The 26,813-nt window shown below is 40.3% G+C and overlaps 1 protein-coding gene across 1 annotated transcript; it reads left to right on the plus strand.

Annotated features, from left to right (window-relative positions):
* The first annotated feature begins 13,063 nt into the window (after positions 1-13,063).
* LOC310913334 (phospholipid scramblase 1-like) lies at positions 13,064-25,213 on the plus strand. Its single transcript, XM_083868676.1, has 10 exons — positions 13,064-13,121; positions 14,994-15,113; positions 15,807-15,838; positions 16,650-16,718; positions 18,256-18,410; positions 19,421-19,463; positions 20,578-20,798; positions 21,602-21,763; positions 22,791-22,952; positions 24,141-25,213. The coding sequence occupies exons 3-10, from the start codon at positions 15,832-15,834 to the stop codon at positions 24,171-24,173; spliced, it is 852 nt and encodes a 283-aa protein (XP_083724802.1). The 5' UTR covers positions 13,064-13,121; positions 14,994-15,113; positions 15,807-15,831; the 3' UTR covers positions 24,174-25,213.
* Positions 25,214-26,813: the final 1,600 nt, after the last annotated feature.

A 26,813-nucleotide genomic window follows, 5' to 3' on the forward strand; every position in this document is an offset into this window, starting at 1 on the left:
AGCCCTAGACTTGGGAATGTAAGGTCTATTTTGAAAATTTTCCACTATTTCCACTGAAGGCAGGCCACAGATAGTTTGAGAGATGGTCCTGTGTGTGCTAGAGGCTCACAAATCACAAATACTAGCCAGCATTAAGGATCCTTGCTGCCATCTACTCAAGGCTTTCCTTAAAAGGTTTGTTCCTCTTTGTAATATCTGGTGGCTGATAATTTTTCATTCAGAGTTGCTTGAGGCTATCCTAGAATATTATTCTAGAATTATTCTTTCCCTTTGGCAAGCTCAAGTATTTTCAATGATGACTGTGCGGAAGGAGCTTTTTGCAGTTCAGCAGTTTTACATGGCTGTTCATTCCTGCAGCCACACCTCATTGTACTGTTCTGAAACATTTCCATCAACAGGCTTTTGTTAATACAAACTTCCTTTGTAGGAATGATATGATATGCAAGACATAAACAGATTTTTTGCTGTTGTTGCAAAATATTTGCTGTATGAACTTGCTTATGCATCTTAAAATCTCCCTTCAAGAAACAAACCAGTACCATAAAATACTGGTGGCAAACCCAATTGTTCTCATAGTTACCAGCTAAGCTTCTAAGGGGAACATTTTACAAATCACAAGAAATGCTGAATTTTTTTTTTTTTTTTAGTGTCAACCAGTAATTCAATTCTTGCAAACAACCAACACATCAACGGAAAGAGAGGAGATAATGAATAATTCATAAAAATGAAAAAGAGCTAAATTTATCAGGTGATTAATTCTCAACAAATATTTAGACTAATTTTAAATTAATGTTCATGGATATGCATTCAAACACAGTGAAGTCAGGAAGTTGCAACTAACGTTCCCATAGTGAAATTAACTCAGGAATGCTTATAGATTTAAACAGTATGTTTTAGATTATATACCACACTTAGGTAGTTATACAGATTTACATATGTCTTGAAAATAATTGTGGTTAACAAGCTCTGACAATCATCATTATCTGTTAACCGTTTCACTTCTGGCTCTCGCTGTGACTCGTGGCAGTGCAATCAGGCTGCACGAGTTGGGAGCTCACAGGGAACCACTGCCGCCTTTCCCAGGAAGGAGCGCCCTGTCAGCTTCGTGGGCAAGAAGCTCCCTCGTGTGGAAATTCAGGATTTTGCAGAGGAATACAGTCTGCTTCATGCTATTCTCGCTAATCTCACACTGGTGTCGTTCTGTTAAATGCAACTCCTGCAGGCCTGACTGTAGACTGAGAAAAAGAACCAGATTTTTTTTTTTTTCGTTTAAATCCCTTTGCCATCTTAGAAAGAAGTCACTGCTGTTGTAGCCCATAATCTTGGCTCTGTGCACTGTTATTGACCTGTGTGTGTCTGTATTCAGTGCGTTAGGGTCAGCAGGAACCTCGCCTATCTCCTACTTTTCCTCTGCAATTTCCTCTCTTTTTGTGGTCCTAAACAGCCAAAGACGTCTCTAAGCAAATACGTCCAATCTCATTGAAGTCAACACAAAATAAGGTTTTATTTACCACAGGGATGAATCTGCAATATGTGCATATATTTTTAAAATGAATTGCAACCAATTGGATTTCTCACACTTAGTGACTTTGTTATTGATTTTTTTGTATTAATACAAGGGATTTTTGCTGTTAACGTGTATATATATATGTTTGAATGCCTTTGTTTACACTCAGAGGCAGCTTCTGTGACATCCAAGAACATGTTCATCCCGTGGATAAAACAAGCAATGGGGCTGGGATACCTCTTGCTACTTAGAACTCCCTCAGCAGCCTGCTTGACCTCCGTGCAACCCTCCAGCATCCTTGTAGAAATTCAGTGCCAATGCCTGTGCTTTTCCATCTGGGAGGTCATTCATCTGAACCACAGCTGCCACAAAAGGGCAGGTATCCATCCTCAGCAGAGTTTATGGATTCTGCATGACATTGCTCAAGAAGAGCTAATGTGTTCTGAGATCTTAATAACCTGCAGCTCTAATAATTTTTTCTTATTAATAGCAATGTGTTTCATGTTATGGGAGTTACCTTTCGTGGTTCCCCACGGGCTAGGAGTGAATTCAGAATCTCCCAAAGGATCACAAGTTTTTTCTAAAGCAAATTCATGCCCTGGATATCATCTAGAAAGAAACGTGATTGCTCTAAAGAAACAGGAATTTTACTTAATCCAGATAAGCAAGTATTTTTGTTCAGTAGCCAAACTGTAAATCTGTATAGTTCACACTCCTTGTGTTCAGTAGATGGCAGCAACAGCTCATTATGACAGTATTTAGTTTTTCACACATCATAAGCTGTACCCAGGATGCTGATTGAAGTTCAACATACATTTAACCTCTAATTAATTTCTACTCTTAACTTAAGGATTTTATTTTCTCTATCTGATATTAAACCTTTGCCACACAATACTGGATTATCTTTATTGCCTGCAATTCACAGCTGAATTATTGGTTATTTTATGAGATCCGGTCAGGGCGTGGGCGGAATGGAATCTACCACAAAGTGAGCTCCTCTGGTCAATACCCAGCCTAGTTTCTGCACCCGGAGCATCCCTCCAGCTTCTGCAGGTGGACAGAGAAGGCCCAGCCGCAGGACACTCCCCATGTTCTGCAGAAACAGAAAGTGCCACGTGCAAAGGAGACTGCTGTATGGTGGTGTACCTAGAAGGTTTCTGTGGTAAAAGGTCATGCCATGATGGTCTGTCACTATGTGCTGGGGCAGAGAGGGGGAAATCCCCTGTAGTGCCACAAACCCACGTGGCACCAGCACGTGAGAAGATCAGACACTTCCTGTAAGGGAGTGAAGACACAGAGTTGCTGCAAGTTCTGAGATTCTTTGGTTATCTGATAATTTGGTGGATGCAAAAGTACTTCACAGAATATTCTGTGTGTATTAAAAAAAAATCTTTTTGTGTTAATTTGTCTAATCCTATTTGTTTAAGGATTACACAAACCTGGAAATGATCCAAAATACACATTTTCTAATAGACTTGTCTAAGTGAAGCTCTTTGCAAAAAAAATAATGTGAAATTTCCTCCTTCTGACCCTCAGTTGTATTGGTTTCTTTCCAATTAGAAAGGTATGTTCTATCTTAGAATCATAAATCCTAGTTTAATTAACTCAAGGTGAGTATTGAAGGAAAAATTACCTGCAAGTCATTTCATCAGGACTCATTAACTTGATGTGCTTTTCCACTCATTTGAAGGACTTGTTTTTCTCTGTTCCAGTCACATTTGGTAAGTGCTCTATTTACACTTCTGATGTTTTGTATTAGAAAAACCCACACACAGCAACAACCAAATCATGAAACATCCTGCAGGCTTCTGTTGCAGACATTGCTCTATGAGAAATACCTGCTCCTGTCTAGAAATGACCATGGGCATTCTCTCTTTCTGCCCCCTCCCTTATACCCCCCCAGATCACAGAAGGGTTTGGATTGGAAGGAACCTTAAAGATCCCTTAGTTCCACCTCCCTGCCATGGGCAGGGACACTTTTCACTAGATCATGTTGCCCAAAGCCCTAAAGAAAATATCACAGTGCATGTGTCAAGGTCCACTGTTGCTTCGTAAGCCTTTTCTTATTCATTTATTGATTGCTTGCAGACTCTTGGGTGAATTTTGGACCAGGCTAATGATTACATTAATTTTCTATCCACGTGTCTTTTCTAGACCCTTGAAAAATTCTATTCTGCCATCAGGAATCATTTTCAGCAACTGTCGTGATAATGCCCATTTATACCAACAAGGACTGAGAAAAGAAATGCAGCCTGGGATCAGAACAAGGATCAATACTAGAAATACCTTGTATGTTTCACACTTTTCTAGAATTCAAGAGAAAGTTTTGAGCATTTTTAAAAAATATTCTTCTGGGCTCCCTGAGGAATCCAAAGTATCAAAATACTGTTTTATTTAAAAAAGAAAAATCCTACCTATTTTGCAAATCCAGGGGAGATATTTTGGCTATTATGTATAGGATAGTGTACTGAGTGTACAGGACAGGAGTAAAAGATTATGTAAAAAAAATATAGTTAATAATTAATAATTCAGAGGACTTCCTGTGACAAGATGAGAGAGTTGGAGTTGTTCAGTCTGCAGAAGAGAAGGGCCCAGTGAGACCTTATAGCATCTTTCAGTTCCTAAATCTGCTACATGAAAGTTGGAGAGGGACTTTTGACAAGGGTGTGTAGTGACAAGACAAGGGGGGATGGTTTTAAACTGAAAAGAGCAAGTTTACATTAGAACAAAGAAGAAATTCTTTACTGTGAGGGTGGTGAGGCCCAGGCACAGGTTGCCCAGGGAGGCTGTGCCTGCCCCATCCTTGGAAGTGTCCAAGGCCAGGCTGGATGGAGTTCTGAGCAAGCTGGAGTAGTGGAAGTTGTCCCTGCCCATGGCTTTAAGTCCAAGATGAGCTTTAAGTCCATTCCAACCCAAATCATTGTAGAGTTTGTTTATTTAATCTTCTCTCCTCTAGTTGCAAATAATTGCAGATTAAAGCTCAGAACACCTGGGTAAAGACCCAAGGGGTGCATTCTTTAGCTTTTGGCATTGCTCAGGACTGGGTCAGCCACACCACACTTGGAATCCTTGAAAATAAGACTGGTTTGCAAATGTTATGGTTTGAAATTCAAAGAACTTTAAAAAATGTTAGTATTTAAACCAAGAGCTCTGCACTTAAAACTCCTTAGAGTTTGGAGCAGTTTTAAATACTTGATTCTGAAATGTTTTCACTTAAGTGAACCTCGAGATGAGAGCAGCATCACTTCAATGCTCTGAAAATGCAACAGTTGAGGTAAAAACAAGTTTAGCAGAAGCCAGGACAAGTGGCTTATTACTTATATGAAAAATTTGGTAAATAAATTAATTAAATGGTTCCCTATCAGGAAGAGATTTATCTCTGGTTTTATTGCTTTCAGACTCTCAAGGGCCTGATACAAAATGAAATAAAAACTCGCAGAAGAGTGAAATCCTGCCAAGAATTAGTGGTGTACAGTGTATTTCATCCTCCTTGACACAGTGAATATTGCCCTCACAAAGTCAGTGCAGTCCCACAGTTTGATCACTCCACTTTCCTAATGGAGCCTAATAGAAGATCAAACAGATTTTTTTCCTTTTGCTGATCTGCAAGATGGTTGTTTAATGTCTTTTGTCTACTGAGGATGCTCATACAGTATTCGTCATTGTGATACCAAACCAATATTTGCCCTGCTAAAAACACACACTGTGTGCTGGCTCTGTCCTGGCCACCAAGGAAAAAGGTTGAATGGGTGCATTTGTGCTTTGTTCAATAACTGCAAACAGTGAGTAAGGAGATGATGTGAAGGTCTCAGGGCAATAAAATGAGGATAAGAAACACTAAATCTAGGCAGGACTGTAGCGAGAAGTCCTTGTGCAAACAGGCAGGTGTGTCTTTGTCAAATACTTTGTTCAATAAGAGCACAGAAACGCTACTTGACATACCAAGATCATCTGTGCCAGCAGATGTAACACCTAAATAAAGCAAGTGCATGTGATCCACAAAAACGTCTGTAAGGTGAAACTGTTTTCTTTTAGCTGCAGTGATTGAAACCAGTGGGACCAGGTGTTTTGTTCATGGTTTGTGTTTTATCAACAGCTGAACTTACCTCCTCCCATATGTTTATGCTTTGGACTTCCATATAACCTGCTGTTGTCATAAGGAGGTGTGGTTTTATGGCTGGGGAATAAAAAGGATGCATGCATGACCTAACACGCTCCTTTGAAAATGAGCTCCATAAAATAGTTTATCTTGACTCTTGTGGCCTTTTGCAATTCTCTCCTCCCAGTAACGTGTTTGAGTGGTTTCACTGAATACAAGGTTTTAGCTGAACTGCCACCACCCCGGGCAAGACAGACCCTTGGCCCTGTCAGAAGGGAAGGGGTAAATGATTGTGGAGCTGGGGAAGAGGAAGAGTCTGATGGAAACAAATCCCTGCAAAATCAGAGTAACATGAGCTAAGGAAAGAGTATGGGAACAAAATTAGCAGGAGGTGGAGGAGAACACAAGGAGAGTAAGATATTTCTAAGAGTAAATGAATGTTTTCAATCAGAAGTGAAGTCTAATACAGTCTTTACAAATATATTCTCAATGGAAAAGATTTATGGATCTTTGCTGTTTGTGAAGTCATAATTCTTTACTACATTACTGATCTGTTCAAACTAAAATGTTCTTATCTTGTACTTCAGGAACATAACTGATAAGATATGACTAACAGAGAAAAAATGTTTAAGAAAATCTGCAGAGATGCAAAATGCCTCATGCAGCATTGATGTGCTTAGCACCATATATATTTATTACTACAAATATGCGTTAGCTTTCTTGGTGAACTTTTTAATCTAAAACCATTATAATAAACCGAAATAGAAGCCATTCCTGAAGTAGATATATCATTACAGATGTAGTTAAAAAAAAGGAAAAAGTCTCAGATTCCTCTCTTTACCCATGATGTCTCAGAAAGTAAATTTTGTAAATAGCTTTGTTCAGTGTTTAATTTATAAAGCAAAAATATTATCTTAACTGCATTCTTGGTTGATGAAGTAGGTTTTAGAGTTCCAGAACCTCGGTGAAGCATTAAATCCACAGGGTTTCATCGAAGCTTGATAAAACAAATATTAGGGTTTGGATCAGGTCATAAGGCATTCTGTCAGATGAGTCCAGTGCAACTGTAGGCAGCTCTGACAGCAAGTATTTTATATTCTTAGTTCAGAGAGAATAACTAGAAACGGTGTAAAACATTTGTTGTAAAGCCATAGAAAACACTGATTAATGCTAATATAGATCTAATTGGGCAGAAATCAAATACTCTGAAATTCTGGGAACGATCACTGAAAGAGAGCCATAGAGAATAATTATAAATACCAGCATGAAAAATACTTTTACTTCAATTTTGAAAACCCGTTTCAGGAACATATTGTTTCTGGAAACTTGCAGAGCCTGCCTGCATAGGCTTTGTGGGCCACCTTATCCCATCCAGCCTGCAGAAGCTGCAAATGCCAGTGTTGGACCTCTCAGAATCAGGGGGACTCTGGATCACAAGGCCTGGTCCTGCAGCAGTGCAGGAGCATCTGGGCAGGGCTGGCTCATGCTGTGTGTCCCCAGCACGGTGTCCTCTGGCAGCACACAGCAAACCTGGCACAGCTGGAGGGAACCTGCAGCCTGGCCGGGATTCCCCTCAGCACAGGCAGTGTGGATGCATCCTGCTCTGCTTTGCCAGCAGAGGGTGGTTAAGGGGAGAGGAGAGGGCATCTGTAACAACCTGATCAGTAACAACCAGCAGCTCAATTACACTAAAAAATTGAATCAGAGATGGGATGGCAAATACAATTTATAATACCACATGATGCAGCAACCGGGAAGAAAAACCTTCTGAGCTGGGAGTAACAAATCTGGCAAACTTGATTTAGGAAATAATTAGGACTAAATGTGAACCTGCTGAAAGCTGTGCTCAGGATTTCTGGGAAATGGCTTTGGCCTGAGCGTGAGGCCCACTGCTTTGATGAGCAATTTCTTCATGTGTGATTATTCCACATCCCAGGTAATCAGTGTGAGGAAAGAGTTTACAGTACCTGACATGGGTGACTAGGTCTTAATAGTGAACAGGGTTTATATCTGATGTAAATATTTTCCATTTTCCTTTTCCTATGTTTTCTCCTCTCCAGCTTCCAAACCTCCCCAAATTCCCCAGCTGTCTGTGTAAGAAGCAGTGCCTGGTGCTGGGCTTCCTCAATTTTTGTTCTTAATTGAGCTGTAAATTCACCTCATAAACTCTTGCAGATCTAGTTGTCCTTCTACATTTACAACTTTTTAATTATCTTCTTAATTAACGGAAGCCTCAAGGTCCCAGTACATTTTTATCAGATGAGTCTGTTATGAAACACATTAACTTAGGCTTCATTGGCTTTAATAACATCCTCCCTTCAGCCTGGTTCTGTATATCAGTATTGCTCTATTTGTCCTCATGTTGATAAAAGTGCCAGTGTATATCACAGCACAAGCAAACCCAGTTTCATCTTTATCAGCAGCTCCTGAACAAGCCAAGGGTCTCTAATCAGGAATGTAAGGTTAAAAGGCCTTGTTTTTCATAATGCGGAGTTCAAATGCAACGCCAGTGTCCAAAAGATTAAGATACTATATAAATGAAAGCAGATGTGGGCCTCGGTGCTGCATCACATTCTTTAATGTGCTCAGAGGTGTGACTGGTGAGCAGGGGCCCCAGAGGATGGGCAGAGGGAGCAGAGGGGACTGCTGCCCTCGAGCCAGAGGTACCCTGTGCACCAAGGCAAAGGGCTGCTGCTTACAGGCTTCCTTGTTTTATGTTCATTTTCAAAGGGAATGTCAGCTCAAGGCCCATGGTGTCCTGACATAACTGCTTTATAGGATTCCAGTTCCAGAGCAGTGCAGCAGTGTTGGCTCCAGAGCCGTTTGTCAGGTGAATCCCACCCACACATGGTGTGTGCTTGTGAGAAAAGGCAAGGGAGGGAGGGAGGGAGGGAGAGTTCAAGGACCCCTAACACATCACTGCTGCTGTATGATTCAATGTGACCTGCAACAGTGCTTAAATGAAAGAACTTGGCTTTGCAAAAACCTTCAAACCTCTCCTTATCCAGCAAAAACATAACACAGATAACTGAGCAGCCTGGCAGTTCAGAGTGCCAGCTTTGACATACAGAGCTGGATGCCTGCCCAGGATGGGATTGTCCCGACTTGGTGGTGTTTTTTTTTTTTTTTTTTTTTTTTTTTTTTTTTTTTTTTTTTTTTTTTTTTTTTTTTGTGTGTGGTTTTTTTTGGTTTTTTTTTTGTTTTGTTTTGTTTTGTTTTGTTTGTTTGTTTGTTGGTTTGGTTTGGGTTTTTTTTTTTGTGTGTGTGTGTGTGTGTATTTCATTAATTAGGTTGTGGTATTATTTATACTTTTTAGGAACAAAATCATTTCTAGGAAAATGTTCCCTGTAAGGATCTATTTGCAGTAGCAATATCCCTTTAGCAGAAAACAGGATTTACACAAGCTGCATTTTAAACTGTTGGTACCACAGTTAATCCTAAATGCTGTAAACTGTAATGGCCTATTTCTTTATGTCGAGCTGTTCTTTTCCTCCCAATATCCTGTTTTCTGACTGCAAAGCAGCTTATGTCAGTACATTTACAGTGCTGACATTCAAAATCTTGCATGACTGGCAGCAGTAAAACTTTATTTAGCTTCCTTCTTAGTCTGAGAAAGAAATTGCTGTGGCACAAAAAACATTTAGTAGCAAACCCAAATGTGTGGCATTGCTTCCATTGTTGTTCAGTTGTTGTTTTCCCCTTGTGTTTGAATACCTCGAGGAAGGACTGATGGTGATGGCTGACAGCTCTCTGTGGGAATTGCTTTTCCTCCGTGAGTGATTATTACAATTGTTAGTGACAGCCCAGGGAGACATGTTGCTCCTCAGGATACATAAAAATATAAGGAATGCTACTTTATGTGGTTTAGAACTCACAACTGTCCACTGATGTAATCTGGATGCTGAATTAACTAAGACATTACAGCACTAAACTAATTTTCACCCACTTTCCCTCTCAGAGGAAAACCTAACCCTCATTTGTTAGACTGCAGGCTTGATGACTGACTTGACATTGTTAAATGAAATCAAATATGTGAACAGGACTGTTTACAATTTCACAATTACAAATCTTTAATACAGAGACTATGTGTTAGCTGCTTCTTCTGGCTTCATGATTGCATATTTTATTAAATTAGCGAAGGCCTAACTACCAAACAAGAGGAGAGCTACACTGAGATTCGGGGGATGTCAGATGCCTCCCAAAAGTTAGTAGGATGGAATCCATTTCCCCACTTCCTCATCAAAGAAATACTAATAGTAATATTAATACTAGTAATAGCAATTTATCTATTTTTTAAAATGCTTGGATTTAAACTGCCTTTTGCTGCATGTACCTCATGTCTGTCACACTGGTGGAAGGCTCATGCTAGAGTCATCATTCTGCATTAAAGTGTAGATATTGCCTATTGGAACATTACATTGTTTGCCTCCCCAAATTCAAAACCACCACTAGTTTGGATGTAGCATGTAGTATAAATAGAAAAAAGGAAAATAACTTACTGATTCTGGAGAAGATTCCTTACATGTGAATAGTTAGGTTGAAAGCAGTCTTTTAAAATCTAAACTTTCCAATCAAGTTCTAAATATTGTGAAAATTGTATCAGGTCATTATCACTTTGTCATCAAAAGTTGAGAATAAAACTAATGCTGTAATTTCAGTATCAGAGAGTGAATCACTTATTTTCAGCACAGGGCATGAGGGGGATCTCTCTGCCTAACCCCTGCACCACAGCTAGAGAACAGATGAGTTTAAATCTAGGTATCTAATTCAAACTCATCACATTTCCCCAAACTCATACATACATGTTAAACATTCCTGCCAATTCCTATGTGTATTTAAACCACCTTCCAGCAGCATTGCTGAGACCCACAGTTTTAAAGGCTAAGATATCCACCTGCACACATGAATACAGGCCTAAGCACTGTAAGCTAAAGGAATTCACAAGACTTAAGCATAATTTGTAACAATTAGAGGTTTCCCAGAAATGTGCACAAGTGAAGGATGGCAAACAGCAGAAAAAAAATTGTACCCCATGGCTGATGCTCCAGCCAGTGCAGCTCAGGAGCTTTTCTTGGCCTGGCACTGAGATAAATCTTTTTCTTTGTTCCCTCTTCCCTTATCCTCTGTTCCTTTTTATTTATTTTGTTCTTTAATTTATTTCCTGGTAGCCCTCTCAAGTTTGTGCTTCAAACCTCACATCCTATGTCTTTTCTATAAAGACAACGACTACTCTCAGCTTATCTTTCTCTTCATCTCCTGTGTCTGCTTACTGTTCCAGGTTTGCTTTCCTGATTACAAACACTGGAGAAGGCAGTCTTCTGTGGGGTTGTGTCCACAGGCACAGAGGGCAAACCCCTAGCAGCCACTTTTATTTCCTCTGTGGGGTTGTGTCCACAGGCACAGAAGGCAAACCCCTAGCAGCCACTTTTATTTCCGTTAGCAGTGCAAACAGTGCCATTCCCGAGGTTAAATGCAGTTAAACAGAGTTTGAGCTGCACAAAGGCTGTTTGCTCTCATGTGCAGCCCTGGGTGAACCTCCTCCCATGCCCCCTCACACAGATGTCCTGCCTGAGCACGGAGGGAAAAGGAGCTGGGTAGGGGATGTTAGCAAGAAAGATGAGAGCTTTCATCAGCTCAGCTCCAGGTTACTGGAGACCTCTGCACGAGAAGCGGGTGGAGGAACTGGTCCCATTTCTGGTGTTGGGCACCACAGGATCAGATGAGGAGTCAACATCAGGAGCATCAGAAGGTAAAACTAGAAAGTAATGTTTTGAATATCCAGACCACAAGCAAAACAGAAATCCTAAAAATCCTAGAAATCAGGGTCAAGAATCTACAAACAATATTTTTTTTTTCAGGTAAACATGTTTAAATGTAAAAGACTAAATTACTAGGAGCATGGTCATTTTCTTATTTCTCTTTAAATAATCCCAACTTCTTTTCTTATTGTTTTAGGCATTCCTCTGCTTATTAAATCTGCTCACTGGACAAAATAAAAAGATACTGACCATTTCCACTCCCTGATCTAACAGAAAAGCGCTGACTGTCAGTTACAAGATCAATGATCCTAGCTAGATAAGGACTGGAACATTATTTGATATGGGAAAGACCGATAAATTACTTTGTATTTTGTGAACCATGGCACCTTTTCTTCTGTCACTGCAGGTGAACAGGTTTTTTTCCTACTTACAGATGCATGAAAGAAGAGGTGATGCCATCTTTGTTCTCTCTGATAGGACAATGATATTCTCATCTAAGAAAAAAATTCATCTCTATGTCAAAAAGTCATGTTTGCTGGGCAATACAATTTGAATTTCAGTGTATAAGTCTGAACCAAGCTAAATATAACTATGCTATATTCCTGTAAAAAAGAAGGGTAGTATCAAAAGCTACCATGCATTTCCAATTTCCCAACCATGTCAAAATAATTCTACACCTATTTCTTAAAAGATGGTCAAAACCTATTTCTTGGTGTCGGCTATTAATCCTCTTAGTGGACTCTGCAGATGTGTGGGAAAATGCTAGTCAGCTTTAGATTAGATTCTTCTGTACCTGAGGAAACAAGCAAAATAAAATCCCCAAATCCCTGTCAAATCCGGTGTTTAGGTGAAATCCAGTGCAGGGCTAGAACAATAGTTAGAGGGGTTTTTTTATTATTATTTTGTTTTGTTTTGTTTTGTTTATGGAAAGTTCAATATTGAAATGGAGACCTTATTTTGGGAGGTAAAAGACAAAGACTACAGAGTATGTACAAGGTGACCTGCACTTATTGAATTCCTAGGCTTGGGTTTCATGCATGGACCAGTTACTGTGATCAGATTTGTGCGACCCAAACTTTTTTTACACGAAACATATAGTTTCCTTTGTGTAACCCACATTTTTTTACATGAAATGCATAGTTTCCTTTGAAGAAACATACGTGGACACCAGCAGCTCCAATCTGGTGTACATGAATGCACAAAAAAGGATGCAGAAAATCTGTTTACCAGAGCTGTTAATCAGGGTGTGAGCCAACTTACTCCAAGTCCTTTGTTTCCCAAACAATTCAGCGCTGTACGTTCTTGTTCCTGGAACCGTGACGTCCACATAAATATATATTTTGTCTGAGGTGCTGCCTTATAAGCAAGGTAAAATTGTTCCAAATACATTTGTTCTCCTTTCAGGATGGACAGACACAGAACTTGGCATTATCACTTGCATGTAACCAGATGTCCTCTGACTAAAAGGCAGAAATTAGGTTGATCAATTAATTAATTAATCTTAAAAGGACAGAATCAGCATTGATGCCGATAGAAGTGGAAAAGGTAAATGTCACGAACACCAAAGTTGTAGAAATACCGCCGTTTCCCCGCAGGGCTGGCCGCAATTTCCTGCCCGGAGCCCGGCCCTGCCCTCGCTCCCCGCCCCGCAGCGCTGGGAGTGCCCCAAGGGCGCGGCGCGGGCACGGGCGGGGCGGGACACACGGACAGCGGGACACACGGACACAGGGACACACGGAGCCGCAGCTCGGGACCGGTACGTTCGGCTGGCTGAGGCTTTAAGCGTCCTCTCCCTCCGGGATTCCTTCCAGGCGCGGCTGTCGGGTATCCCGGGGTTTCCTCACTGGGATGCCCGTGATCGGCAGGACTGTGGCAGGGGCCGGGCAGGAGAAGCCGCACGTCCTCCGGCTGGAGAGTGCGGGTTAGGTTAGAACCCATCCCTTCAGAGGAGTAACACGCCTGCAAAGACTGCATGAAAGGGAGGTGCTGCTGCCCGGGCCAGCCCCGCTGAGAGGGGAGGCAGCAGCAGGTTGGTCCTGGAGCCGCAGGTTGGTCCTGGCAGCTGTAGGTTGGTCCTGGAGCCGCAGGTTGGTTCTAGAGCCACAGGCTGGGTTCTGGCAGCAGCAGGTCGGTCCTGGCAGCTGTAGGTTGGTCCTGGCAGCAGCAGGTCGGTCCTGGAGCTGCGCTCCTGTGCCCGGCAGTGGCACCAGCCGTGATGTGCCCTGGGCTGAGCGAGGCGGTTCCCCGGGCTGGGACCTGCCTGTGCCTGCCAGGGGCTGCCGCTCCCAGGCCTCAGGAGAAATAGTCAGTGTAAGGGGAGAGGGTACTCTAATGCATCAGAACAAAAAAAAAAAAAAAAAAAAAAAAAAAAAAAAAAAAAGTTAATTCCTTCTCTGAATAATATTTGTTAACAAATAACAAAAATTGGACATAAATAGCACGTTTAATTAGATTAACTAGATGATTTTTAAGCATAGTTTCTCCAGTGGTCGGGGTTAAAATCCGGGTGCTGAAGAGTGTAATATAACGCAACATTAAAAAAAAAAAAGTCAACTAATTGCATGCCTCCTGGCTATTTGGCTTCCTGTTTTTTGAAGCATGTTTGTGCCCGGGAGCTTACATTAACACGTGCTCTTTGCAGCATTTTAGTGAGCTGGATAAGAAATGAAACTACTTGTTAGGCTACTATTCTGCTTTTCTGATAAAAAGCAGAACCTAATATTTACTGTAATTATGTCTGAATTACTTGCAGCATATCTAGTGACATGCATCAGGGTAAGGGACATGTGGCTGTGCTATGCAGTTCTGAAATGTGGAAGTGACCAAAAAGAAACACAGACATTCATAAAAAAGAAGCTATCTAGGGGTGAAATGAGGGCTGAGCTTTGTAAAATCTTTATTGCTTTCTACTATAGAGCGTATCAACCTTTTCTAAATCCTAGGTTGTACAGTGGCTTGTGTGTGTGTTTGTAGGGACAATGAAAGATTCTGGATGACTACAAAGCCTTTCTTTTAAATAAATCATATGATTCTGTCTCTACCCTCCCTTTACCAAAGGATTTAATTGTAATTCTCAGTATTTCACTGAAGTTCATGTAGCTGGAACATCTGACAGTATAAACTGATCTTTTGCTAGTTTTATCTTTCTATAATTTGTGATATTCCTACATTCATACAGTGACTACATTCCAGTCTACCCTATGACCGGAACCCAATTAAAGGATGTGAAACAGGAGGGTGGTTTTGTTAGTAAAGAAGAGTTAGTAACATAGAAAAAAAGGTGTATTAAAAAAGGAATGTTTTAAGAGGAACTGAAGCAGCAGCGCTGAAATAGGATATTCTGTGGGATTTGGAGAGTTCCATGGCATTCCAGAAGCGTTAGACATCGCCCTGTGAGATCTGCTTTTACTCGGGGAGTGAACAACAGGCAGGAATTGCTTTCAGTTTCATTTTCCAGCTTTGAACAGCCATCTTCATGGAAACAAAGTAGCTAGAAGAATCATAACAGAGGAATTATATTAATGGTTTAAAATTGAACTGGATTATTTTTAAAGAACAACTGGGATTATTTTTTATTTTAAAGCTTTCAGTCCTATTAAAAAGGAGTGCCTGTACCATTCTTGTTTAGACTTCCACTTTTGGATCTCCTGATTGTTTTGGATCTGTCTGTAATAGCAGTTGCTGCTGTTGTCTTGCTTCACCATTACCCCAGAGAAAGAAATAACTCTCAAGGTTTCAGCTGGTATCAGTAAGTGGGGGTTCTTTTGATGTTTTGGGTTTGGGATTTTTTTTAATGTGTGGTTTTATTGTTTTATTTTATTTTGTTTTGGGTTAGGTTGTTTTGTTTTTTCTTTGGAGTGGGCTGTATAATTCTGTTGGAGTTTTTTTTGTTTGTTTGTTTGTTTGTTTGTTTTTGTTTTTTTAATTGTTGTTTTATTCCTCTTGGCAAGTACCCTTTGTTATCCTGTGAAGGCAAATAGTGGATATGTGACATTTAGTAGTACCCCTAGAGAAATGGAACAGCTTAAAGAACTGAGTTGGTGGTAGCATGGCTGCTCCAGGGTTTACCTGAGCAGGTTTTGTGGTCAGCATCAATACACTGAACCCTTAAATTACTGCCAGCAAATTGTTCATATGAATTACAGGATGTTTCTGAATGGCTGAACAGTGGAGTCTTGCACATCCCAATGCTTTTCTGAGTTGAGAATGATTTCAGGATGCTTTAGGCATGACTGTAGGCATAGAAAACTCAGACTTATGGAGTGGTGGTGAGATAACCTAGAAGGAAGCTGAGATATTTATTTTTTCTTGTATTTGTAATTTCGCTTTCCCATACAGTTTAGAGAGGGAAATATCTTTTATCAATAATAAAGAACTCTGAATAGCTCTTGTGTGAAATTATGTATTTAAAAAGTCATGACACAAAAATGCTCTTTTGCAGAACAACTACAAGCAGATCTACAACAATGCAAGGTGAGTAAAATATAACCAAATTGTCAACTTTTGACACTTTTAACATCAAAGACAGCACATTTAAGCAATATTAACTTAGCTATTAGCTTACCTTCTAATCATATGAAATATGTATGAATGTTTTAACTTGAAATTATTTACATTTTAAAATGGTATATTTTACAAAATATAGAGCTTACGTTTTCTTGATCTTGATTTCTGAAGTTAAGCAAAAATAATAAATAATTTAGTAATCTTGAAATTCATGTTACTTCTGCTTACAAGCTGAAGCTGTTAAGTGTTTTTAAATCCATAACCCTCTCCATCTGCTGGTGAGGCATTAGTATAGTCTGAACTGAAGAAGTTGGGAGAAAAGGTTTTACACAGGGGGGAATGGCTCAGTGCCATGTTCTGTACTGGAGGGCAGCCTGTCAGTTCCTGGCAATGCTTTGAATTCAAGCCTCTTTCTAAATATCAATGAACAAAGACATCTTTGCTCCAGACAGAGTGAACTGACACTGCTTGAGCATGGGACTAGATGGTCTTAGGAGGTCCCTTCCAAGCTAAATGATTCTGTGATCCTGTGACATCTTCATGACATCCTGTGCAGTATCTCTCTTTTCTCTGTGCTTTAGGAACCAGAACTCCATTAAGTTTTATTGATGCATGCTTTGTTCCTAAATACAATCTTGATGTATATTGTTGCTATACAGAAAACAGCTCCCTAGATTTTGTTCTCTGTGTACTTTGCAAAAGGAGTCAGTGCTGGGGATCTTTCACCCGAGGTAGGAGGAAATGATCCATACTCAGAGCATATTTTCCATTCTTCCAGAACCTCAACCTGCCACAGCACCTGGAATGCCCTATGGCCCCCCTCAGCCGGTCCCTGGGACTTACCAAGGTGGGTGGCTTGGTTACAGACCTGTAAGACCATTAGAAAATAAGCATGTGGAATACGGGATTGTAAAAGAGTGATCATCTCCAATTTACCTCTTTGCTGTTAATTCTATAGAGTTTCTTTAAATTCCTGTTTTGCTGAAAAGTCATTTCTTTCCTTTGTGGTTTTGCATGTTAGTATGTGCTGAGCAGTACCAACAGTGGTAGGAATTAAAAATGTCAGGCCTTCCTCAGTGGTTGTTGTGGGGAGTTTGCTAGAGAGGTTTGCCAGGTGTTACTGATTGCAATTAATGTGCATTAGGTTCTTACTGATAATCAGATTTTTTTAATCATCATGTTACTTCAGTATTTCACTTCATTTTTCTCTAGAAATACACAGGTGAAGAAAAAATTGTTTTCCTCTTGCAGTTCTGCGTGTATTCAGTTCCTGATTTATGAATTCTGTTGCTGTACTTTACAGGTGGTTATATCTTACACTTTCCCTCACTCTCCTCTCCGTCTCTCCTCTTCTGTCTCATTTTCTGCTTCACTTCAAAATGCAGCACTCCTGAGCAACTTCTCTCATTCTGGCAATGATTTCTTGCTGAAGAAACAATCACAATAAATATCTAACAATCAGGCTCAGAGCATAAGTCAGAGGTAAAAAGCAAAATGTTTGACCTAAGTTACTGTGCTGTTCATAAGTTAAAGCTTATGCATGGCACTCTGAGGTCTGTAGGTACACTTGGCTTTAGCAGGGAAAAAGCACTCAATGTGCCATGGAGGTTGCAGGAGCATTGTTATTTTGGGTAATTCTATGTGCACACATTTGCCCACAGTAGCAGTAGGTAGTTTGTGTGCAGAATGTATGCTCAGACATAAAAATGATTCTGAATTCTCAAAGGGAAGATTCTTCTCTGGGGTGGGTGATATGGCCACCTATGAGTTTTAAGCCACTGTTTACATCACATGGGGTACTGGCCTGCTTATGGCCACAGCTGATCTTTCATGTGCACTGGTCCATGTGTTGTAATCTAATGTGAAAATTGGTGCTGAGCTGGTGTGGGCTGAAGGTCTTTGAGTCATCTTGAAAACCAAAGATGAACTTTGCTAAAAGGACATTTCCTTTTGCAAAAGTAGCAGGTATAGTTCCAGGGAAACTTTGTCTTAAAATTCCTCATTTGCTCAACTAAGAGTGTGTAAATGCCAATGCTTTTCATGTAATTTAAAGTATTCTTTCTTCTCTACTTAGAAATAACCTTGCTTTTTTTTTTTTATTTTTTTTTCTGAATTGACTGTCTCTATGGGAATGAAATTCTTTCTCTATTCAAGAATGATGCATTTTTAAATTTTATTTGGTTTGGTTTTGTGTGAAGCATCAGAATTTCCCACAGCAGTGTAACTTTCATGAGAGTTACTGTATTCATAACTGAAATGTATAAAGTGTAAGGATCTCCATAGTTCCAAATAGTGAATAAATCAGTTTTGAAGATGGGTGGGGCAATTCTTTTCCAACTTTAACTTTCCTAACTGTATCTCTCCTACCATACCAAATGTCACAGGTGCAGTGAACTATGGATTCCAGGGACAACCCATGGGATTCCCAGGTGGATTTGTTCCGCCTGTCCAGAACCAGCCCCCCATGAACGTGCCAATCTGGATGCCTATCCCTCCTTCTATTCCCAACTGCCCTCCTGGACTGGAGTACCTCACACAGGTACCTGCACCCTTCCTCCTTCCCAATTCTGGGAAGCAGCCTGCATCCATGAAATAACTAAATAAAGCATCTGGCTATGTTGCAGCTGCGTGGATTGCTGCTCATGGGCTGCTAAGTGAAGACTTCTGTAATGTCTGAATGCAGAGATACCTGTTAGAGATGTAGCATTTGTTCCTGGAGTACTTTCCTGCCCAGTAGGGTGCTGAAGGATGCGGGACACAGGGCTGTCTGTCATATGTTCTTCCCTTTTCTGAAGTTACTGTTTGGGAGATGTAATGTCCTTTGGAAAGGTGTATAGAATAAATACCCATCATATGGGCAACTGTAGCATGTTAAAAGCACTTAATTTTCTACATGATGCTTTTCTTCACACCTCCTAATATTGTTAGTAGAGCTGCCAGTCAGACTTCACAGCATAGAGAATGCTAATAGCAAAATAAGAATTGTTTCCACATTACTGAATGTGTCTTTGTACTGTAAAATACAGATCATCTCAGCACTGGAATGATTAATACTGATATATTGTTGGCAGTTTTGTGAAGTGCTAAAAAAAACCAACCAAAAAAAAAACCACTGATGAGGAGAGGCTGATTTTCTCCTGAATTGTCCTTAGAGCTGAGCAGTAGCTGAGCTTCTGCTCTAAAATATCCCCATTTCCTGCTTTGTCTGTATGGAGCCTCTGGGAGAGGATGTCAGAGCTCTGCCAGCTCTGAGTCCTGAAGGGAGCAGAGGTGTGTTAGCCCTGTGTGCTTTTAGCCAGACCAGTTTGGGTTCAGCTCCCTCCCTCAGCTCCAGTGCCATGAAAATCTTCTGCTAAACTGGCAAGGACAGGACAAGGAGGCAAGCAGGCTCTTTCCATAGCTTAACTGGTGGATAATCTGCCTCTACACAATGTATCCATCCATACATTTTTATTCTAAAATTAAACAGCAGCAGCTCTTAAAACTGCAGGTTTTCTTAGTTGTAACCTGTTAACTGTTTATTCTGTGTAATTTTTCAACCATGAGCAGATTGACCAGATATTGATTCATCAGCAACTTGAACTTCTTGAGAGTAAGTACAAAGTATTTTAATCTAATAATCCCAATAACAGTAAAGTTCAGGCTTTCTTTCACCGTATGTTTTTAAGGTTACCACCTTTGTTTTTCTTGTATTACCTGTGAATTCCTGCAGAAGTCCAGAAGAAGTGGAGGAGAAGAAGGAGAAAATAGGAGGGAAGAAGATTTTCAGTGGGCTCTATATCTCAAAAGATACACAGCAATGCAACTGAATAATCTTGGTTATAAATGCTATAGTTGATATATATTGTATATATATAGTTGATATATAGCTAGTTATAGATGAAGGCACACATTTCCAGTGTTACTTGTTAACAATGATTTCTACTCTCTTCTCTTCCTTACTTAAAGATATTGTTTCCTGTCCTGTCATATCCCACCTAATTCCATGGACTGGCATGTGGCTTTGATCCCTTTGACAGGCAATCCTGCTGTTTTAGCAAACTGAATGGCTTTCCTTCTCCTGCCCTCATTCTGTGCTTTAAGAATACCCAAGTTGTATTATCAGTGTCTTTCAAATAGAAGGAATAAAATGGACCGTACCTCCCAGCTGACCCCTAATGTTGCTGCTACATTTTCTTTCCAGTTCTTTCTAAAACTTAAAAGAGTGCTTTCATTTGTTATAGAAATTAATTAAAATTTTTGTCCTGGCTCTTACGGATTTTGATGTACACTGCTGTAAATCTTGACTGAGAGGGTTTTTTGTTGCTTTCTAATTGTGAACGTATTTGTGCCCTTTTCTGGCTTCACCCCCAAATTCACAACTCTCTTTACCTCTTATCCATCCATTCAGGTGTCCCCTGAGAAACTTCCCTGCTGTGTTATTGGTAATGGTGGTGCTTGTTCAGGCAGCAGGTGTCTGTGGCTGGGGAGGACACTGGGGACAGATGGGAATCTCCATTTGTCCTTGTTCATGGTGGCTTCTTCCCTCTGAACTTCTCTGTCAGGCTTTGCTGCTTGAGGATCCTTCCCTGTCATTTCCCTTTGCCAGAAGCTGCCTCTGACAGACTTTGAGCGAGTCTTGCCTTCCCAAAGAGCAGCTGCAGGGTCAGCAGGGAGTGTCTGCAGACACTCCTAGGAACTGAACAGGTTTTTTTCCCATTTGTCAGTTGTGACCGGCTTTGAAACAAACAATAAGTACGAACTCAAGAATTCACTGGGACAAAGGGTGTACTTTGCAGCAGAGGACACTGACTGCCTTACCAGGAACTGCTGTGGGGCAGCCCGGCCCTTCACCATCCGCATCATTGACAACCTGGGCCGGGAGGTGATCACACTGCAGAGACCTCTCCGCTGTGCCTCCTGCTGCTGCCCCTGCTGCCTGCAGGAGGTGAGTCCCTGCCTCTCACTGCCTTCCTCCTCCTGGGACAGGCACCTCCTGTGCAGTGTTAAGGTGGGGTTGTCTTCAATCAGGAGGTGAGGCGAAATGAGTCAGGGTTTGCCGGTAAGGTTTGGGAAGAGAGTTTTGTGGGATTTGTGTGTGGGGTTCTTGGTCTGGGAAGAAGCAAGCGTGCTGCAGCACTTGGACTCACTGGCCAATTCTGATTGTGGTAATGAAAAACCTGATGGAGCAGCGTGTCAGGGAACATGTGGCTGGTGCTGAAATCTGCACTGGGGATGGGATGGATTTGGAGTGGAAGAGTAAGGCAACAGCTTTCATAAAATAACAGAGTTTTCATTTTACAGCTCTGAAAGCTACAGTGACATTCAACACAGGAGATAATGAGATTTTGTAAATATTAACATAATTCTGGAATGATGCAACTTCTGAAACACTAAACCTACTCAGAGCTCCTGCTGAGGCATTTGTAGTAGCTGCACCCTGTAATGCCTTCACCGAATGCTTTTGGGATATTCGCTGCCTTTCTTTCACTGGACTTTGGTCTTTATACTGTAGATGCATAGTTTGTGTGTTCCAGAGCCTGAGGAGCCTCTTACTGTTTTCTTGAAGGCAAAAACTGACTAAGAGGTCTGCAGCCTGAGTGGTCTTCTGAAAATAGTCACAGAAAAATCCTTTGTGAGGCCAGATTGTTGTGGAAAAATAGGTTTTCATTTGTGTGCCAGTTTGGGTTTTGTCTCACTAGCATATGGAATCATAATCATTCACTTGGACATTTTCTGTTCCCTGTGAAGCTGGAAGTCCAGTCCCCTCCAGGAACAACAGTTGGCTATGTTGTCCAGAACTGGCATCCCTGTCTGCCAAAGTTTACCATTCAAGATGAGAAAAAAAACGATGTACTGAAAATTGCTGGCCCATGTATTGTGTGTCGGTGTTGTGAGGATGTTAATTTTGAGGTATGCAATGTAAAAATTGTTTGCATGTGTCTGTTTTCAGATAGTAGTTTGATGTTAGTTTGTTGCTCAACTTACTACCTATCTACTGAACTGTAGTATATTTTAAATAATTGCTATATCATCTTTTAATGGTGGTATAATCAAATTACTTCTCTAGATACCTTAATTACTCTAGATAAACCAGACAGACTTCCAGAGATGATGTGTTAAAGCCACTCATCAGTGATCACTGAGAATTCCCTGTGGCTGCACACAAATCACTTAATTAAAATATTTAGCAGCAAAATCTTTTTGAATCTTTTATCAGGTATCCGTTATGAGCTGTATCAGGCATTTATTAAAATTATTTCCTTCAACCACTTATTTAATCATTTAATAATCATTCAATGCACTAGTAAGTTAAGATAATTTAGACCTGAAATATGGAGTTGAATGAATGAAGAGTTACAACTTTCCTTTTAAAATAATATTGATTAATGCAACATTGTTTTTGTAGATGTTAAGTAAAAGATATACAAGGCCACTATTACATGTTTAAAATAATGTTGCAAATAGTTAATACAGCAAATTTATATCACTTTATTTTGGAAAATAATCTTTTCCATGTCCAAGATCTCACGGTAGAAAACATAATGTTGCCAGAGGGTTAATCTCTGCTTTTGAACAGAAGAATGTAATTTGTTTAATTTTCACTTGGGTGGGTCCTGATGCATGGCAGGAGAAACTGATTCACTCTCTTGGCTAAGAGACACCACTTCCAGCAGTGTGTGCATGTGGTTGCTGTATCCCAGCATCATCAAGGAATGGAACTTCCTAGTCAAATTCAGAGTCAAGTTCATGGCTCTGATACTTTAGACCAACTTTCTGATAGCCTGATTGCCTTTTGGTACAAACCCTTGCACTCAATAACTGTATTAAATAAAATAACAGTCTGCAGCTTTTAAATGAAACTATTCCAAAATGCATTTGGGAGCATTGTGAATGAGAGGTTTGATGATGCTTTTTTAAATTTTATGTTAAACTATAGGTGCAGTCTTTGGATGAGACTTCCGCTGTTGGGAGGATTTCTAAGAAGTGGACTGGTTTGGTGCAGGAAATGTTTACAGATACAGATAACTTTGGAATCTCATTCCCAATGGACCTTGATGTGAAAATGAAAGCTGTCATGATTGGTGCTTGCTTCCTTATCGTAAGTCTATCATTCACTGATACATGAACATAAACTAACTTTTTCATCTCTGTGTTTAAATTGTGATGGTAAAGGAGTTAATTTTGAACTCCTTCAAGTGGGTGACAGCTTATGAACTTCTCTGTGTAAAACTGACCACAAAAAGCAACACAGAATTATTTTAGACAAGGAGCTTATTCTAGACTACATGAAGTACTAATTCTATTTAAGAAGAGTTTCATATTTGGTGGGACTAAAAAAGGAAAAGGGAAGACTTCTTACAGACTCACTAGCAGAGGAAAGCAAGTTTATGGATGGTGAAACCAGAAAAATTCTGATTAGCAATAGCCAAGAGACCCATCCAAAGCCTGAGCAGCCCACTGTGGACAGCTGAGTGCTGCAGCCACTGCCTCCCAGGTCTCTTTGGAACCATGTGAAGCACTGAATTGAGCAGGATTAATGTTCTCAGGATGGTAATTTCCAAATGAAGGGACTACTGTGGAGGCTAAGCTTGTTGAACTTGTCAGAGCACTTCTCAGCTGCACTCAAAGTGTCAGTAGTGAACAGTGTAGCTCACTTTCCTCTTTGAAAACAGTGTGGAACACACTCCTGTTTTACCTAACAGTAGAATTATGCATCAAGGTACCGTTTCAAAACATGCACTGCTTCTGTGCTGGCTGGGCTGCTGATGGGCAGGAAAGGGGCATGCAAAGCACCTTGCATTGGGAAAGGTCTCACCAACCTCTTGAGAGCCCTGTGCATGAACAAGGTTTTGTTCAGCTGTGTGTGTTCCTGTGTTACTGAGTGCAGCATTAGCCAGTGTGAGCAACCCAGGCTTTCAGGCACAGAAATGGAGCCCCAGCAGTAAACTAAAGCCATTGTTGTGGTGGGCTCCAGTTTGAGGTAAAATGAGAGGGAATGAGTCAGGTTGAACAAAGTCAGGGCAGAAGTCCTGAGTAAAGGAAGCATAGCTTTGGCTAGTGATAAATTAGAAGTTCCCATGTTGGTGTTTCACCATCTTTCTGTCTCTGTGGATGTCCCATTCTGAGAGACTCAGGTGGTGAAGGCATGGCAAATGTGCCCCCACCTTCTCCTCACCCTTTCAGGTTTTTTAGAGGAAGGTGTATATCTTGCAATGCAGCCAGGGGATCTCGGAACTAAGGACCACATTTAAGAATTCTTTGTTTGCTTTTTTTTTTATCTCCTTAGGACTTCATGTTTTTTGAGTATAGTGGTAACTAAGCATCAGCGAGCAGGAGTTTGGTAATGAAATCTAGATGGTCTATATGGAAGGAAGAAGAACATGGATCTCCCCACTTTCCAATGAATTGCAGAGCTTCAGTAAGAATATGAGAAATGTACATGTTGTAAGTACATTTCTATAAGCTAAAAACTTTATGGACTTTTTTATTATTTTTTTAATCTGGTGAAATAATTTGTAGTATTCAAATAAGGACTCTATCTGTACAGATCAATTATATGATTTAGAGAAATATATACCAACCTTTTTCTTTTTTCTAAGAACTCTGTAATTTTAAAGTAACTAAGTAGAGTAGTTATTTATAACTTCTATAGTAATAGTTTAAATAATAATACAAAAAAAATACTAAAAAAGAAAACTATTTCTATATTTAATATTAATAATAACCTAAGCCTAATAAGGAGACACTGATGTTTTTCTGGGTGTTCTTTGGTAGTTTTGTCTTGGTGTTCACATTCTGTTGTTTCCATCTTCCTATCAAACAAATATATCAAATATATCAAATATATACATTCAGAGCAAAGTAATGCATTTGAACAGAGCCATCTGAATTCAGTGTAAAATGTTATTACTCTGGTGTACTGGGTGTGTCTGAGCTGGAGTTGATTTCCCCCAGCAGCCCTGACAGAGCTGTGCTTTGCCCTGGGAGCTGGGAGGGTGCTAATAACTCAGTGCTGGCCCAGCAGTAGGTCTGTCCCTGCAGCATCCCACCTGCCTGGAGTAGGGGATGGGCAAGGTCCTGGGAGGGTACACAACCAGGCCAGCTGACACAGAGTGACCAAAGGGACATTCCACACTCTATGACATCAACTGGGATATAGAAGATAAGGAAAGGAGTAGGAAGGTGTTGCATTCATTTTTTACAGTGTTTGCTTTCCCAAGCAATCACTTCCATGCTGAAGCCCTGCTTCCCAGGAAGTGGCTGGGCATTGCCTGCTGATGGGAAGTGCAGAATAACATTTTTCTTTTTTTACTCTTTGTTTGTGCACATGCAAACTTTTGTTTTAGTAAACTGCCTTATCTTAACCTACAAGTTGTTTTGTGTCTTATTATACCTCCCCTGTCCCTCTGGGAAGGGGAAGCACAGAGTGGTTTGGTGGGCACCTGGCACCCAGCTTAGACCAGCCCCCATCTAGTGATGGATATGTTGTCAAATATTACTCCTCCTGAGCATGACCTAATTTTATTTGGGCTGCTTTGAAACTTAAGGCTTGCGTGTTCACCATCAGAAGTGTAGAAGTGGCAGGAAATAAAACTGTCTGTGTTTGCTTCTGTTTAATAATCCTTTAGTAATTGCTTTGTGCATGAGTGTGACCTGGGGCAAGGGAAGAACGGTGAGTTACTTCTCAGCTTCTCCAGTGCTCTCCGCTCCTCATTTAGTCCTCAGTTTTCACAGATTGTGAGTCTGTCTGTTGTTTTGCATGGAGTAAACAGAACAAGTGTTCTGTGTAAACAAAACAGTTTCACTTCAAAAGCAGACACATGAAATGGCAGGTCAATTTCTTAGCATTTATATCTGTATTTAAATTATTTAAATATTTAATTTAAATGTCCAAGCAATGGATAAGTTGCAATTTCTTACCCCAGCACATAAGCACATGCACAGAATGCCTCTTGGGATCCAGCTATGGGGAGAAGTCCTTGCCAGTATTTTCAGTTGCATTCTGGTCCTGCTGAAGAGTCCTTTTGCTCAGTATTTTCAATTTATTGGTTGCTTCTGGCCAGTCAAAAAGCAAAAGGAAAGAGAAATGCCATTAGTGCTGTGTACCTGGACTCTATTTGATGTTGGAATAGTTGTGCAAATTTGGGGCAAGAGTCCAGACTCTTCTGAAAGTCTTTAAATTGTATATTATTCCTTGTTAAATTAGCTTCTGTTGCTAAAATTCCTTGTATATGGAATTTCTGGGGGTACATTTTTGATTCATCAGCACTATTCTTAGAGAATTAATATTATGATTGTTATTTTAAAAATATTTTTTGCTTTATTGGCTATCTATTAACGAGATACCAGAAATCTAATCTTGATAAAATCAGCTAAAGAATTTCTGATTTCTTGAGTTAGGAGTAGAAGCTACATGTATTAGAGATTCACATGGCTAAGTCCATCATTATTATTTTTCCTGCAAGGGGTGGCACAGAGCTTCGTTTTTGCCTGTAGCTCTGAAGTCTCAGGCTCAAGCCTATTTGATCCCTGCACTTCGTCACTTACTCAAATATTCCATAAACATTGTTTGGGAGGTATTTGAAAATACCTGTTTACTTCCATGGCAGGTGCTGCGTAGAATTTAAATTTATAATTTGCATTAGAGTGAGGTCTATGGCTGTTTGAGGAATGCGTGGAATAATATTTTGCAAGTAAGCAAAACAGGGATACCTTTGTCTTTGCTGAAAAGGATCTTGTATCATAAATTCATCTGCTGACAATGAACTGGGGAGTATATCCAAATTTAAGTGAGGTGTTAAAAGGTTGGCCTAAGAGGACATAACCAGGAGACTTTATTTTCATTCCTCCAAGACAGTAAATTTTTTTCATTCATTTTTTTTTCTTAGCTGTTCACCCTAAGTCCTGGAAGCACCATCGTTCCAATAAACTTGCATACAAAATTACATAGAAAAATGAA

This window comes from Zosterops lateralis (genome assembly GCF_965231275.1).
Source record: "Zosterops lateralis genome assembly, chromosome: 10".
Taxonomy (NCBI): Eukaryota; Metazoa; Chordata; class Aves; order Passeriformes; family Zosteropidae; genus Zosterops; species Zosterops lateralis.

Coding starts and splice junctions, on each gene's coding strand:
- LOC310913334 (XM_083868676.1), top strand. Junction 20,799..21,601: donor GCCCCTGCTGCCTGCAGGAG/GTGAGTCCCTGC, acceptor TTCCCTGTGAAG/CTGGAAGTCCAGTCCCCTCC. Junction 22,953..24,140: donor TTGGTGCTTGCTTCCTTATC/GTAAGTCTATCA, acceptor TTATCTCCTTAG/GACTTCATGTTTTTTGAGTA.